Source organism: Armigeres subalbatus, chromosome 2 (assembly GCF_024139115.2).
Source record: "Armigeres subalbatus isolate Guangzhou_Male chromosome 2, GZ_Asu_2, whole genome shotgun sequence".
Lineage (NCBI taxonomy): Eukaryota > Metazoa > Arthropoda > Insecta > Diptera > Culicidae > Armigeres > Armigeres subalbatus.
The window spans coordinates 20263070-20280950 of record NC_085140.1 but is presented as its reverse complement, the minus strand read 5'-3'; the positions used below and the strand labels follow the sequence as shown (position 1 = coordinate 20280950).

Here is a 17881-nt window from a genome sequence, read left to right as displayed (position 1 = left end):
AATTTCTACATAAGTTTCTTATAAACTACATTTGGAAATACTTTACCTTCTTGAATTTCTCTATGATTTTTTTCTGAAATTATTGAAGTAATTACTTCGAAAATATCTTCTGGAAGCCCGTCTTGAAATCAAGAATTTATCCAGAAAATTGTACAGTGATTCAACCAGGATTACCTTTTCAAATTTCTTCTAAGCTTTCTTCAACAACTTTTCAAATTTTTTTTGAGTACACCTCCTGAAATTCCATTGAGAAATTAATTAGAAATTTCATTTGCGAAGCACTACTTCTCAAGTTATGTCAGAATCTTCTTCAAGGAATCCTTCAAGACGGACCTGTTTGATAAAATCTTTTGAAAACTCCTCCGAAGAATGCTTAGAATTGTAGACATTTGAGATGAATATCCGAAAAAAAAATTCTGGAGGAATTCACGGGGAAATTTCGTAATAGCCCCTATGAGTTATCTGAAGTCCAGAAAAAATTTAAAAAGGTTTTTGGAGGAATAATTTCAAGCAATTTTGGAAGAGTTCCTACAGGAATCTAGGGAGGAATTATCTGGGGAGCTTCCGGACGAACTCCTTGAAAAAGGAGTTTCTGGATAATCTCCCGAAAAAAAATCTTAAAAGAAGAAATTTTTATGGAATTTATTTTAGAAATTTAGAATACTTAGAGGAACTTCCGCAGGAATTTCGTGGAGAAACTTCTGGAGAAATTCCTGGAGAAACTTCCGGACGAAATCCTGGAGGAAGTTCCGGATAAAATTCTGGAGGAACTTCTGAAGGAATTCCTGGATGAACTTCCGACTTCTGGACGAAATCCTGAATAAACTTTCCAAAGAATTTCTGGGGGAACTTTTGGGCGAAATCCTGGAAGAACTTCCGGGCGAAATCGTGGAGGAACTTCTGGACGAAATCCTAAAGGAACTTTTTGAAGTAATCCTGGAAGAACTTCGGACAAAATCTTGGACAAACTTTTGGACAACAACCTGGAGAAACTTCCAGACGAAATCCTAGAGGAGCTTCCGGACGAAATCCTGGAGAAACCTCCGGACAAAATCCTGGAGGAACTTCCGGACGAAATCCTAGGTAAAACTCCGGACAAAATCATGAAGGAACTTCTGGACGAAATCCTGAAGCAACTTCTGGACGAAACCCTGAGAAAACTACAGGGCAAATCCTGGAGGAACTTTCAGATGAAATCCTGTAGGAACTTCCGGTTGAAATTTCGGAAAAATTTTCGGACGAAATCCTGAAGGCATTTGCAGACGAAATTCTGGAGTAGCTTCCGGACGGAATCATGGAGAAAACTCCGAACAAAATCATGGAGGAACCTCTGGACCAAATGCTCGATGAACTTCCTGACGAAATCCTGAAGAAACGTCCGGACGAAACCCTGGAGAAACTTCCGGACAAAATCTTAGAGAAAGTTTCGGACGAAATCCTGGAAGATCTATCGGACGAAATCCTGTAGGAACTTCCGGGCGAAATTTTGGACAAACTTTTGGACGAAATCCTAGAGCAACTTCCTGGCGAAATCCTGGAGAAACCTCCGTTCAAAACCATGGAGGAACTTCTGGACGAAATCATGGAGGAGCTTCCGGACTAAATCCTGGAGGAACTTCCGGACGAAATCCTGGAGAAACCTCTGGACAAAATCGTGGAGGAAATTCTGGACGAAATCCTGGAGGAACTTTTGGATGAGCTTCCGGACGAAATCCTGGAGAAACCTCAGGACAAAATCCTGGAGGAGTTTCTGGACAAAATCCTGGAGGAACTTCCGGACGAAATCCTGGAAGAACTGCCTGACAAAATCCTGGAGGATCTTCCGTCGAAATCTTTAAAGGAAATTTCAGACGAAATCCTTCATGAATTACCGGAGGAATTTTTTGATGAACTTTCAGAGGAATTTGCGGACGAAATCCTGATGGAGCTTCCAGACTAAAATCTGAACGAACATCCGAACGAAACCCTGGAGGAACTTCCGGATGAAATCCTGAAGGGAGTTTCGGATAAAATCCTGAAGGAAAAACCGAACGAAATCCTGGAGATTTTTCCAAACGAAATCTTGGAGAAACTTCAAAATCATGAAGAAAGTTCTGGACGAAATCCTGAAGGAACTTCCAGACGAAATTCTGGAGGAGCTTCGGACAAAATCCTGGAGAAACCTCTGGACAAAATCATGGAAACTTCTGGACGAAATCCTGGAGGAACTTCCGGACGAAATCCGATCGAAATCCTGGAGGAACTTTCGGACGAAATCCTGAAGAAGCTTCCGGAAGAAACCCTGGAGAAACTTCCGGGCAAAATCTTAGAGAAAGTTTCGGACGAAATCCTGGAAGAACTTCCGGATGAAATCCTGAAGGAACTTAGGACGAAATCCAGAAGAAACCGCCGTTTTGCGGAATATTGCATCTAGCAGGTTGGCATTTTTTTTAGTTAATAATGGTGTAGAATTCAGAAGATTGTCGTTTTCTTGCGTTAGCATAGTATAAAGGGTGTATTCGATAAAAATGGCACACACATTTTTTTTAATATCTTTATTACAGAGACTTTCAGCCCAAGGCTGGCTCGTCTCGTAGGCACACACATATTTACCCACCAAAATTAAACCGATAAACGGATTTTCTTGAAATTTTCAGGGAATGAAAAACTTCTAATGAGTTATGATTTAGAACATTTGTTTCATTCAATTTCATCACCCGTCCCAAATGCGCGCACCTTCCTCTACACTACACCTATCAAATTTTGTTCAATCGATATTCTCAATGTTTTTGTTGTTTTTACCCAAATTTTCTTCAACTTCAGCTCTTTTTTAATAATTTTGGGATGTTTGCGAAGTTTCGTCTGCACAATTGCCCACAATTTTTCAGCTGGGCGAAGCTCCGGCGAATTTGGTAGCTTCATATCTTTGGGCACAAATTTAACTTCGTTAGCTCGGTACTACTCCAATTAAGCATATGCGGTATTTCGAAAAATTTCGTTTCAGGTGGTTCGAAACGAAATTCCGCGGAATTTCGCGGAATTTGAGCATGGCGAAATCTGATTTCTTGATTTCGTTTCGTTTCGTAAAATTACAAAAAATTCGCTAGAAAAAACTAGCTTCTAACGAAATTTAACGGAATTCCGCGGAATTTCGAAACAAATTTAAACTTAAACCATACTTTATATTATCAACAATTTTGGCTGCGCCGCAGAACAAAATCGTTAAGTTGGAAGTTTCAAAACTTAAGGTTACACAAATTTTTCTATTAACTCTTACTACATAACCCCATTCTTAGACAAATACGTATGTAGTTTTCTTCTATAAAACGTCTTCAAATTCAAATTATGTGATATTTTTTTTACTATTTGCACAATATGAATGCGGAATCGATCGTGGAAATGCAGTGAATGAAAAAATCTACCTCGCGTAACCGGAATTTGTTTAACCAGTGTGCAATCTATCGTGTTGATGCTGATCACGGTAGCTAGTGTGGGAGAACGCGAAGTGATAAAACTAATGTCTGCACCGAAGAGCACAAAACTTATTTAAAATAGCTGTTACGCTCTTTTCAAATGCTGGTCTTGTAATATCAATTCTCTATCTGCGTATACACTTGGCAGATGTGGATACATAACTGAGTATCCCACTAAATAAAAAAAATAATCTAAGCATTAATTTCCTAATTTTGAGCACGATACTATAAGACCAGGCTGACAAGACAATATGAATAGAGGTGAGCGCTGGTCTGAAAACCGTCGGCGGCGGCGTTTGCCGGAATTTTGATCGGCGGCGGCGGCGTGAATCGGCGTGGAGATTTTTAACGTTTGTTTTTTTTTAAAGTTTTTTTTCTGCATTTTTACAGGATGTTTATAAGAATTCAACGGGAGAATCTTTTGCATTTCGTCGGAAAAATCTGATGAATTTCTCTCGAAAATTCTCTGAGCTCCTCCAAAATATTAATTTGAAAATTATTTTCGGACTTTCCATGGCAACAACTTTGAAGTTTTGATAATTCTTCGGAATTTCCAAGAAAGCACTTTGGAATTTCCAAGGAAAATTGTTTGAGTTGCTACAGGAAAATGTTCGGAAAATCCACGGAAAGTTTCTGTTGAGTATTCTTCGAAATATACACAGACAATTTTTCAGATTTTCCACTGGAGATTGTTAAAAATGTGGACATCAACAAAACAAAATAAGATTTCAACAGCGAAATGATCATAATTTTCATAAGAATATCGAAATTGCACGGGATTATTTTCAAATTTTCTTTGGAAAATTCTTCGGAAATTCAGAGGGGAATTTTATGGAATCTAAACCAAAATTATTCAGAGCTCCAAGGTGATTTTTTTGAAAAATTTTACGGGAAACCGTTTTGTATTTCAACGAAAAAAAATCGGATTTTTGAAGGATTTTTTTTGGATTTCTACAGGAAATTTGTTGTATTCTAGAAATTCGTCGGAAAAATTCAAAACAAAATTATTAAAAAGAAGAAGGGTCGTTTGACCGAAAATCATTTGGCGAAAGCTACTAAGTCGAATAATACGTTAAGTCAAAAATCATCCAGCAGAATTGTTTGATCGAAATGAAAGTTTGGGCAAAACGGTTATACAACAAAAACCAGTTTGGCCAAAAATTTCATTTGGTCAAAGCACTCTTCCCCAATACGTCATTTGGCTGATATATTCGTTTGGCAAAATAGGTTATAAGGCCGAAAATGTCGTTATGCCGAAATGGATGTTTGACAGAAAAGGTCATTTGGTCAAAAATGGTTGTTTGGCAGAAAAAATCCTTTAGTCCGAAAATGTCCTTTTTGCAAAACAAACATTTCAGCCAAACAGCATTTTCTGCCAAATGACCAATTCAGTCGAGCGACACTTTCGGTCAAATGCTTATTTCGGCCAAATGACCCTTTCGGCTAATTGAGGTATTCGGTCATCTGTTTTTTTTTCAGCCTAAGGAACTGTTCGTTCAAATGTTCAGCCAAATGTTGTGTATTAGGCCAACCAACTTTCGAACTTACCAACAAACCACTCAAGCTCTAGCTTAAATAAGGGCGAATGTCACAAGAGAGGATTCTCTTCACCGACTTCCCCTCTTTTGAATAAAAGTGACAAGCAGGGGATTTCTTTGAAGTTTATTACCTCAGAAAACTAGAAAACAGTGAGAACTTGCTTTCTGAGGTTATAAACCGCAAATAAATCTTCTGCTTGTCACTTTTATTTAAAAGAGGGATAGTCGAAAAAAAAATTCTCTCTTGCGACATTCGCCCTTTTGCCAGATTGAGCTTGAATTTTAGTTATACAGTCGACTCTCTACATCTCGATGTTCTATATATAGATATCTCTCCCTATGTCGATAGTTTTCTCGGTCCCTCCAATCTACATACATTTGGGCCTTCTACATCTCGATAATATACATATCTCGATGTCTTCTTCTTCTTATTGGCATCACATCCCCCACTGGGCATTGACGCCTTGCAGCTTAGTGTTCATTCAGCACTTCCACAGTTATTAACTGCGAGGTTTCTAAGCCAAGTTACCATTTTTGCATTCGTATATCATGAGGCTAACACGATGATACTTTTATGCCCAGGGAAGTCGAGACAATTTTGCAATCCGAAAATTGTCAAGACCGGCACCGGGAATCGAACCCAGCCACCCTCAGCATGGTCTTACTTTGTAGCCGCGCGTTTTACCGCTAGGCTAAGGAGCGCCCCAAAAATGTCGGAGGCGGCGTGCCAAAAACTGTCGGACGCGGCGGCACACACCTCTAAATATGAATTATTATGCTTCAGCATAATTATGTACAAAACTTTAAGTGAACTAAGGTTTTAAACGAAATTTGAATCCTTATATGAACAATCCCGCAATTTCTATATTTTTATGTACTTGCTAATATAAAATTAATCAGATTCAGGAGCACACGCTCCACGATGAATTCCTTTGAAAGCGGCACAAATGCTGGAGTATTATTGCCTTATCGCCAATGTTATATGCGGCGAGAATGCGGCGATTTATCACAGACTGCCTCTTCTGTTATTATAACTCTAAAAATAGTTATTTGACTTCGAAAAAGTGAAATCAGAATTGCGTAAAACCATTTTAATAAAAATTCCGCGGAAAAAATTAAAATTTCGTTTCGTTTCGAAAAATTTCGAAATAAATGAACCTTGATTTCGTATCGTTTCGAAGTCTCGAAAGTAAATCTGTATTTCGTTTCGTTTCGATCCGAATCAACATAGACATTTTAAATTTCGTTTCGTTTCGTTTCGTTAGGAAAAAGTGTGTTATCGCATACCCTTAACTCCAATACGTTTCGAGCGTAGTTGCAGGACGCCAGATCAGGCCAAAACAGAGTTAATGCTTTGTGTTTTCTTATGAATGGCAAATGTATCTTCTTGAGGCTCTTTTCGGTGTAAATCGTACCGTTGATTGTTCCGGAAGTAATGAAGGGAGCGCTCATTTCACCACATCCGCAAATCGCCTGCCTTTGTTCCAAATTTTGATAACTTCTTCGTTCGAATATCCTCCGGAACTTTGAACTTATACTATATTCGTACTATGGCCTGAATAACATGTTATTCAAATTATCGACAAAAGAAAGCTCATCAAGATAGCAGAATAACATGTTACAAGGCCCTAGTGCGAACATAGTATCAGACTTGGCAACGAAATATTCTTGCCCAGAAAGTTGAAGGAAGTCAGCCTTGAAGTAGGTTTCATCATCCATGCCGATGCAACACGGTTTGACGAACAACTTCGTGTAAAGTTGCCACGCGCGGGTTTTTGCAGTGGTGTTTTGCTTTTCATTCCGGTTTGGGGCTTTTTGCACCTTGTAAACATGTAACCTAGCACGCTTCATGGTTTTCTGCACAAAACCAACCGACACCCTGAACTTGTTAGCGACATCTCGAATGGACATGTTTTGAAACTTCTTGAGCTGTTATACCACTCCTGGTCATATAACTCCCACTCCCTTCCTTTACGCTCCTTGAAGGTTCTTATTACTCGAGACACAGTTGAATTTACAATCCCGAGCTTTCTAGCGATCGATCGGTGGGACGTCTATGGATTTTAATTGTAAATGCACAAAAATTTGTCCCTAGCAATTTCTTGTTCCGACGACATGATTGGATCCACTGTATGAAAAACTTTGAAAAAAAAAACTCTGCAGATGTAAATAATACACTATGAATAAGATTTTCTCAAATTTTCAGGTTTTTTACTCATACGGTTCAAAAGTTACAGAAGATTTTTGGTGTGCTATTTTTATCAAATACACCCTTAAGAAGGATTCTTCTTTTCTTCTGTTACTTCTTCTTCTTCTCAGCTTCATATCCCCCACTAGAACAATGCCGACTCGCAGCTTAATGTTCATTCAGCATTTCCTCAATGAGGAATTACTCCTTCCTTCGGCTTGTACCAGAAAGACGCTTTCGACCCATTCGGCCATTTGGCCGAATGCCACTAGGTCGAAAGTTGTTTGGCCGAATATACCATTTTCCCGAACAGACCATTAGGCCGAAAGTCATTTGGCCGAATGGGTCATTTGGCCGAAAGGATTATTTGGCCGAAAAGGTCGTTTGGTCGAAAGGGTCATTTGGCCGAAAGGATCGTTTGGCCGTATGGGTCATTTGGCATTTGTCCTAAAGGGTCGTTTGCCCGAGAAGGTCGTTTAGCCGAAAGGGTTGATTGGCTGAAAAGGTCGTTTGGCCGAAAGGATCATTTGGCCGAAAGGGTCGTTTGGCTGAAAGGGTCGTTTGGTCGAACGGGTCGTTTGGCCGAAAGGGTCATTTGGCCGAAAGTGTCATTTGGACGAAAGGGTCGTTTGGACGAATGGGACATTTGGCCGAATATGTCATTTAGCCGAATAGTTTATTGAAAAGTAAGAGATAAGGAATGAGAAGAGAGGCGTGTCACTACCCCTCCGCACTACTCACTTTTTACAGTCAGATGTGAGAAATGAGGCAAGCGAAGTGAGACGTCTAACTCCTCACTCCTAATCTCTCACTTCTCGCTGTTAAAAGTGAGAAGCGCAAAGTGAGTAGTGAGACGTCTCACTACTCACTTTTCACAGAAGAGACGAGAAATGAGGAGTGAGAAATGTGACGTCTCATTTCTCACTCTTTATTTTTTTCTTCTCACTTTTGACAGCGAGAAGTAAGAAATGAGGAGTGAGAAGTGAGACGTCTCACTCTTCTTTTCTTATTTCTCGCTGTGAAAAGTGAGAAGCGCGAAGTGAGTAGTGAGACTCACTACTCACTTCGCGCTTTTCACTTTTTATAATGAGAAGAGAAAAATGAAGAGTGAGAAATGAGACCTCACACTTCTCACTCCTCATTTATCACTTCTCGCTATCAAAAGTGAGTAGACGTATCACTACTCACATTGCGCTTCTCACTTTAACAACGAGAAGTGAGAAATTAGGAGTGAGAAGGGTACGTCTCACTTCTCTTTCCCCATTTCTCACTTCTCACTGTGAAAAGTGAGTAGAGCGAAGTGGGTTGTAAGACGTCTCTCTTCTCATTCCTAATTTCTTAATTTTCAATAAACTATTCGGCTAAATGACCTATTCGGCCAAATGTCCGGCTTAAATACATATTCGGCTAAATGACCAATTCATCCAAACCACCCTTTCGGCCAAACGATCCTTTCGGTCAAATGACCCTTTCGGCCAAACGACCCTTTCGGCCAAATGACTTTCAGCCAGATGGGTTTCGGCCAAATGACTTTCGGCCAGATGGGTTTAATATTTTAGGAACAAGGTGTCTTCAGCAAAGTCAAAGGTATTGTTAAAGCTTTATTTTGAAGTATGTTGCAAGAAGGTGGTCCCTTCACATTTTGAGATGAAATTTTTATCTTCCATTTTTCTAATTTTACCATTGTATATGATAATATGTTATTTTTTAATTGTAATTCTTTAATTTTTATTTTTTTCGAAGTGACATTGCATTCTTTTATACTCTAAAATTTTGTAGAAAACACAAAAATGCACGTTTAAGTTACATAACCGAATGAATACATTAATGGATTGCAGAGTTATCACTGTTTTTCTTGAAAAAAAAATCCGTCGTTTTCAAATGCCTATATTTTTGAATGGGGGAAAAGGGGGGATCCATTTCTACCTGTGTTAGACAGAGAAAGAGGTAAGGATTGCTCTGTATATTTTGTAACTGGGGAATTGGAGGGAATTTGAGGTTTTTTCAACATTCTAAAAAATGGCTTTTTGTACGAGGAATGATTAGTTATAGAAGTTTTGAGAACTAAAAATTTCACCCAAATCATCAAAAACAAAATGTTCCTATTTATATTTATTGAACGGCTACTCAGTTTTACAATTTCTGATTTGTGATTTTTGAACTCTGATTTCTGATTTCTGTTGAGTGAAGGTAGCGCTAAAAAGTAAAATACGGCAAATTTTCACCAACACCGCGCATCGGGGGTATAACGACATACTTTAAAATTACCAGTACAACGTTTTACACAACATTGCAACATAAGATGAACGTCTATTCTCTGTGCAAGTACTCATCTTCTGATGTTCACATTTTATAATACGAGCCTGGTGGCCTTACAACTGGGCTTAGAGTGCTGAGCCATCGTCGATGCCATCATAAATTGATATAAGCAGGAATTCGACAACGTAAATGGAAGTGAGTCAGCCACACTGAAAGAGTGGAGATGAAATCTACAAGAAAGTGCTGGAGTCTGGTAAGAAGGACATCGCAGCAGTAGCGAAGTCAGAGGCTCAGAGGAGATTGGATACGTCAGACATGAAGAATGTTTATATAAAAGAGGATGTTTATAAAGCGAGCGTTGGGATATTTCGGTAACGACATAAATTGCACGACCTTCCTTCTGTCAAACTTCAGCAGCAGTGTCTTTATTCTCAAATCAAATCACCATTCGAATGCATTCTTTTGTCAGTGATAAAATATCAGTTTCCACGATGATACTATTTCATGTTTTTCAAACGCTCTTTGCTTGCTTTTAAAACATATACTACTCTTTAAACAATTTTCATGACTGCCGTATATCCTAACGGAACTGTCACAACTTTTGGCTATTATTCTATTATGAAAATGTACGTCTAAGTTAGGGAGATAATATTAGCATTTCCAAATCAGTGAGCAACAATATTAAAAGCTTTAAAAACGGCCTTTTATATAGGGGAAAATACCTATTCTTGGCAGTCTAAGACATTCGCCAAATAGAATGATAAAAATAATGAATAAATACACTAAAACATAGGTATAGTTCAACTGGTATACATTTGTATGCTCTTTCTTTGATGATTGGTGTTTACTAAATATAACAGCTTTTACCACAAACTCAGTAAATTTAATATAAAGTAACAGGTCAACGTTTCTTCTATTGGCATAGCAATTTCTATTATCAGCAATGAGTTTGCTCTCTTTAGCAACTAGACATGGAAGTAGAAAACTGGTAATGTATTGGTGCTAAATGCTGGTTGTTTATATCCTCCAGTAGTAATATTCATTCATGTTAATCGGCCGCACGCTCATCTCGTTTCACTCAATTTTGGAACAAACTTTATTGTTTATCAAATTGGCTTAAAACAAAACATGGATTTTTAGCCTTGGCATCAATTTTATGTGATGTAGACATATAGGCAAAAGCATTTAAACACATTGTAAAACAAATTTAACCCTTATGCGGCTAACAAAAAACAGACGTGAATGGCAGATAGGTTACCGGTGTACCCAGATATTGATATTATCATAACTTTCACCATTTTCAACCTATTTGAATAATGTTGGCCATTTTGGAGAAGGGAACTTAAATGCTTTTTGTCCGCTGCCAAGATTTACATCTTTTGTCTTTTGTAATGCCTTAGAGTCGTAGCAAAAGTCTATCAACCAGTTTCAAATATACAACTTGCTCTTTGCGGTCCTTACATGATATGTTTGTTTCATCAAAAAAATCATGGTGGTTGTGTACAAGACACGACCACTCGACGTAAACTACGTAAAACCAAATCTATACACATAAGAATGAATTTTTGTCTGTCTGCCCTTATAGACTAGAAAACATTTGTATGTAGAGGTTTTTGGGAACGATGAAGGTTCTTATGATGATATTAGACCCCTCCTCTTCTGGAAGGGGGGCTCCCATACAAATGAAATACAAATTTCTGCTTTAATCGAAAATTAATCCAAAAAATGGAATCAAAATTTGCAAATTTCGAATACTTAATCGTCTTTTAAATAATGTAAAAAATATATAATTAATCAATGTTAGGTGAAACGAAGCTCGTCGGTTCTGGTAGTATAGTATATTAACAATATATTCCACCTCGTGAGTCTTCATATATGAATAATGGGCAGCACTGTCCTATCCAGCCGCTGGAGCCACCCCATTCTTACACTACGTTTCACAGTTGAATAATAGATAATACCCTAAAAGCAGGCAATTATTTATGGTTGAAATGCGCTATGTAGGAACGGGAATGGTTATGATTGTTTTTAAGAGCTTGGAAAGTATTGAAGTTGCAAATGGAAAACGGTCCTGTCAGCCACATAAGGGTTAAAATACTATGGTGTGGCTATCACTTTTGATATAATTCATGGTCTGCATACAAATCTGAATAGAAGCATTTGTATTTTAAAATTTTTTTAAAAATAAATGCCATCGCCGGATATTTTGTTCGTATTTTTGCTAAAATTAAATCACATAGAATTGTGCGTGGTATCTTTTTAGCGTGTGTTTGATATGCTCACAAACACATTCTCTCGCTCTATTCTGAAGTGTGCTGCTGTCAAAGAAAACGAACAGTCCCGATTTTATTTAGTGAAAAATACAGCATATATTGCATAAATTTGCTCTTTGTGGTGATAATCAAGTGTTGATAAAGTGTAAAAAATAGTTTACGTACTTAATTTGTCGTGTCATACGCAATGAAGAAGAGAAACAGGCGATCCAAAAAGTAAGTAACAGTTTGCTTTTCGTGCGCTGCTTTCTTTGGCAATGCAATAATAGTAAGGATTTCGTACGTGCAAATTTGTTTCGGTGATTAACACATCAAATCTTGCTACTTTTACACAAACAACTTATTCAAATGAAAGCTTAGACATGAAATTGTGTGATTGAATCATAATTATGTTCATAAATAGTGTATGTTTGCTGGAAAACGCAAATATTGTTGAGGGTGCCAACAACCGTCGCACCCTGCCAATGCCGTATTCTACCCTACGTCTTTTTATATGCAACCAGCTTTTACCCTACATACACTGAACGATATTCGAAAAACATAACTATGTTGTCATCCTTTGAAAGTATCTCATATAGTGGATATCGATTGCCGAATGTAAGGGCTAATCGTGTAATACAAAACAAATTTCCTAATCTTAACCGGTACTCAACCCTAGCATGGTCTGATTTGTAGTCGCGTCTTACCGCTGAGCTATCGGAGGTCCCAATTTAGATAAGATTAGAAAAAGGTACACATTCTCAATGTTTTGCCAGTTACAGTTCAAACGAGTTCAATAGTTGCTAGCAGATCTTAATTTGATAGATGATTTAGATGGCGTTTGTTTGCAAAGACTGGGGTGAAAAAACGCTGCGTTCTCTATGTAATGGGATCAATTAATTTCGAAGTTTGAGCTCTGAACTCAGTCATTCAGAGCTCAACCAGACACCAATAAATAACGTTCCTAACCATTGCAACTCTACCTTCACACAGAATCGTCAAAGGATTTCCTCCCGTCTCGCCGTTCATTGGAGTCAGTCCGACGCTCTGTTTCCTACTGAAAGAGAAGAAACCCCTCTGTTGCCTACAACTTGCTCAAGTAAGTAACAACAAACGCTATTTGTCCTGTAAAATCCCTCACTGAATTCAATGCCAATGCCGCCCAGGTTTGCGAACACTGCAGCTATCGCAACGCCAAAGAATATCAGTGGCAGAACAAAACCATAATCCTGGCCGCTGATTACGCCTCCAACGGCATCTACAACTTCATCATCCCACTGCGCGCGCACTTCCGCTCTAAAACATCCCTCAATCCGATCATTCTGTTGCTGGAACGACGGCCGGATATAGCCTTCTTGGATGCGATCTCGTACTTTCCCTTGGTAAGCAATCCCCAAAATCGAGTTGGCTTTGAATCGTCTGATTGTTTTTTTTTCCTTCAAGGTTTACTGGATGCTTGGTTCGATAGACTGCTTGGATGATTTGCTGCGGGCGGGCATCACGTTGGCCGAAAACGTGGTAGTGGTAAACAAAGAGCTGTCAAACTCGGCCGAAGAAGACACACTGGCGGACTGTAATACGATTGTTGCCGTGCAAACCATGTTCAAGTATGACCTAACAGACCGGGAACCTGGGACCGGGGCTTTACTCTAACTGATAACTGTGGTGTGTTTCTTAGGTTCTTCCCAAGCATTCGTAGCATTACCGAACTGTCACAGAGTTCCAATATGAGGTTCATGCAATTCCGCGCTCACGATAAGTACGCCCTACACCTGAGCAAGATGGAAAAGGTAATTAGATCGCTAGATGCACAACTAACCGGTTCCGATCGGAACAACTCTGTTGACACTTTTGCTGATCTCCAACAGCGTGAGAAAGAGCGTGGTTCGCACATTTCGTACATGTTCCGATTGCCGTTCGCCGCCGGAAACGTCTTCAGTGCTTCGATGCTGGACACCCTGCTGTACCAGGCCTTCGTAAAGGACTACGTGATCACCTTCGTGAGACTGCTGCTCGGAATCGACCAAGCCCCTGGCAGCGGATTTCTGACGTCGGTAAGGTTTTGCTGATTGTTTTTTTGGTTTTATCCGGCGCAGTATCCAGCCCCCCATTTTTCAACGATTGCAGATGAAAATAACGAAAGATGACATGTGGATCCGAACGTACGGGCGTCTGTATCAGAAGCTCTGCTCGACGACCTGTGAGATCCCGATCGGAATCTACCGCACGCAGGAAACCAGCGGCGCCGAAGCCTCACATGTGAGTAGCTCACCCATCGCCGAAAAATGGCGTCCGTTTGGATCATTCGGCATTAAACATTGTGTGCGGTTGCGACCAACGGTGAGTCCTAACTGTGTCTGTTTTTATGAAACTACAGACATTAACTGAAATTTGCCTACATTTACCACTTTTCGAGCCTTTTTCTTATATTACAAGTTTTTTACTGCATATTATAATACTTCCACACTCTTTTCGGATCTATTACTGTTTAAGTTTGGCCTCTGATTTGATTTTTTTTCTCTAATCCTCCCAATTTTGTAATTATTCTTGCCTTTCTTGCTTGTTTTTTGATCTTCTTTCTTACACTCTGTTACTTTATTTTTTCCCGTACAAATTAGGTTGACCCTTTATAAGGCAGCGGAGACTAAACCGCTTTCAAACTTTTTCTCCAACATTTGAATGCTATCAATATGCTATTATTAGCAATCTGCAATCTCTTACTTAGTTTGATCGCCTCTTTTTAGTATGTAATCAAACGCTAAACAGCAAAAAATGCGGTATTTAGTATCATATACAATGAGCTTGAAACTATGGTAAATCTTTTAAACAATTTTAATAAAAGTTATCTGAAGTGCAATATCGTAACCATGCATTAAACTAACTTTTTTATAGAAATGTGTATTGTCCTATTAGAGAACCCTAATATTACATTTTTTAGCATTTAAATCGAACAGTATTCTGTATTTTTGTATTGAAAAAGTGTATTTTTGGATGATACATAATAAGATGATTTTATGCCAATCTATCGCGGCCTTATAAGGAGTTGAATATGTTGGCTTTTTCGTTCCACAACCTCAATCGATCATCACCTACGCTTCCCATCATCCAAGCAATCGAACAAAATCCCGCAACGCTTTTGCTCCTAACATAAACGATAACAACAACAATGAGAAAGTCACGCTCATTCACATCCATCAGAAGCAAAGCACTCACCACACTGACCGAAATCGTCAGTTCATTTCGAGCGTAAATAATGTACATACTTGCAAATCGAAACTCAACCGCTTCTACACAGAATATTGTCTAAATCGAAAATTCTCTTGCTGTAGAGTCTACCAGAACTTTTTTTTAACTCCTCAAAGTAGAACCAAAGAAGCAAGTTCCAATTATTTGTCCACTTTTCTTCCTTCGATCAATCAAGTAGTAATCCCTTGAGTAATCCTATTTTGTGAACTGATTTGCTTGCTTCCTCGAATTTGGTATATTTTAGATTACAGGTATGGTACAAGAACAAATTACGCAGAATATCAACAAGTTATAGCATTAAGAGAATCCCATCGTAAAAAATGAATTGGTTTCAGCATATGCGTAGTACTTTTTTTCTGCCGCGCCGTCTCACGCTACTGTTCAACATACGATCCTTTGCAGTTACCTAAAGATCCGATTCACTCACGTGTCAATTTTGGTTAGTAAGCTCGGTTGATGGAAACGAGTGCTTAAGATAAGGACATTGTACCCTGGCTCTTTCAATTGCTATGATTTATGTGCATACTTTCACCTTAAACAACAGATAACATGCCACCCCAAATAGAGTAACGGAACCAATAATGGAGGTATCAGTAGATCCACAAAACAAAATAATTAACAAATAGAAATGTTTTAAATTTACAGCTTACAGATGAACTAATAAATTTGCTAACAAACATGAGATTTATGTCTGAAACTCGATTTATGCATATGCACAACATGTGATAGATTTAGTTCGAAAAATGTATTGGAGGACAACCACTTCCTCCGGTAGGCCTTGTTCCCACCAAAATCTTGAAATAAGTTGGATGTAACATAATATTTTTAGCATGGCATCGCATCAACCGAAACCATCGTAAAATCTATAATTATGTGCTACCCCCAGGGGAACATGGGGTACATGTTGTACTTGCTGGTCCCAGGAGGTATTTTCGACAAAAATGCATAGTGGCGGATATTTTCGAATTCTAATAATTTAAGTTTTGATAATTGTTAAATTTTGTATTGCACAATATGTATGGCGATCATTAAATCAAAGCCTGCCACCTATGAAGGGGTGTAGGATAACAAAAAAATCTTTAATGTAACCTATCTGATGGAGACAAACAAATGTTGAATAATTTATTAGGAATATGCATCTTTATTACTAAAATCTTTAATTCATTTGAGCGGCTTAAAGGACTTCTTTCTGAAAAGCTGAGTAACTCCGGTCCTAAAAGTTTGGAAGCCCTCTACATTCAAAGATTTCTTTTAAAAGGATCCGAAGCCTCCATTCAAATGGCTCGAAAACCTGCTTTCATAAGGTGTTTCTAGAAGATCGAAAACCTTTTTTCAAGAAGCTCGGATTCCTCCTTTCAACTAGCTCGAAAGTCTCTTTTCAAGAAGCTATGAAGCTCCTCTCAGGAGGCTCGGAAGCCTTCTTTCAAGAGAATCGGAAACCTCCTCTCAAGCGGCTCGGAAGCCATCTTTCACGAGTCACAGCGGCCTTCTTTCAAAAGCAGCGGATGCCTACTTTTTAGAGGTCCGGAAGCCTCCTTCCAAGAGACTCGCAAGCCTCCTTTTTAGAGGCATGGAAGCCTCCTTTCAAGAAGCTTTTCATGAGACTTCGAGACCTACTTTTAAGAGGTTCAAAGGCCTTGAAAACTTTCTTTGAAGAGGCTCGAGAGCCTTTCTTCAAAAGGCTCGGGAGATTCCTACCAAGAGATTCGGGAGCCTCCTTTCAAGAGGTTCGGAAGCCTTCGAAAATCTTCAAAGTATGTATAAGTTTAATTTGATTTGAAAACTTTCATGGAAGTCACAATAACGCCCTTAAAATTACAGCTTTACGTACCAGGCCTCGCCATTCGGTTTCAAGTATTGAAAAAGCGTGGAGGTGTGTGATACTTCGTAGATAAGTGTCACAAGGTCGTTTTACATACCGTTCTGTCTATTATTTATCGACCTCCAGAAATCCAACATAACACCAAACCATAGAAAAACCATCCAACAGGGGTACTAGATTCGGAAATTAAACGGTGGATAAACCATATTTATCATTAATGAGTAAAGTTAACGTAAATTGAGCTAAAATGTTCAAGAATGTTACCGTTTTGGGTACTTCACCCTAGGATCCAACCCTAGCAATGTATAGGTAGAGTAGTAAGGTATTCAGAGTATCGCAAATATCATGCATACTACTGTTCAGGACGAATTAATATTGTTTATGTTGTATAAAAGTTTGTATACAAGTATTTAAATACTTCTCTAGTAAGAAAAACTATAAGCACACAACTCCCTAAATCCAACTGTTAATTTGAATAACAAATGAAATTGTAACGCACATAACACGAAACACACATACAAGGGGTGGGTGGATGGAACATGCCGGGAATAACGAATGGACCCAAAGGAGGGGAAAAAGGATATTTAGGAGGGGTGAGGAAATGGAGGGGAGGTAGAAAAGGGGTTTGCCACGATTGAACCTGGATCTAATCCGCCTTTTCCACTGGAGACTTTGATCAATCAAGAACGTGTGAATTTAACAGTAGTTATAAAAAGTTGAATTCCATTTTAAAGTGAAAGCCATTACCAAATTTTGAGTGGCATAATAGTGGAAAATAATTCTATCACAGATAAAGGAAAATTTGAGCCAGGTAACCTTTATTCACGGTGAATAAATAAGTGCAACCCTAAGACCTCCCCGAATTCCTCCTAGGACCCATTAAGTGTTGGCTTAGACCCTGAGCCAGTGTGTGACCACGTTGCCAGTGCCACCGCCAACTCATAGCCTCGGAGAATAGGCTCCAATCCCGTGACCCTGTCGGTTCGTCAAGCACGTGTGACGATATCCTGTAGCGAGGTCTGCCCTATCCCTGTGCTACGACCCACGAGAGAAAGATACCGTGATTGACATCCCGCGCGATATCGGACGCCCCCAAGCGCATGCGATTCCACGATTCCGATTAC

At 39.0% G+C, this 17881-nt stretch overlaps 1 protein-coding gene across 1 annotated transcript in view; it reads left to right on the top strand.

The window, feature by feature from the left end:
- The window catches only part of LOC134218133 (potassium channel subfamily T member 2), a 651711-nt gene that overhangs the window by 596975 nt on the left and 36855 nt on the right, over window positions 1–17881 (top strand). Inside the window, exons 16-21 of the mRNA XM_062697009.1 lie at window positions 12683–12788; window positions 12856–13071; window positions 13133–13296; window positions 13368–13479; window positions 13558–13743; window positions 13817–14029. Coding sequence (XP_062552993.1) covers window positions 12683–12788; window positions 12856–13071; window positions 13133–13296; window positions 13368–13479; window positions 13558–13743; window positions 13817–14029 — 997 coding nt within the window. The remainder of the gene's footprint in view (window positions 1–12682; window positions 12789–12855; window positions 13072–13132; window positions 13297–13367; window positions 13480–13557; window positions 13744–13816; window positions 14030–17881) is intronic.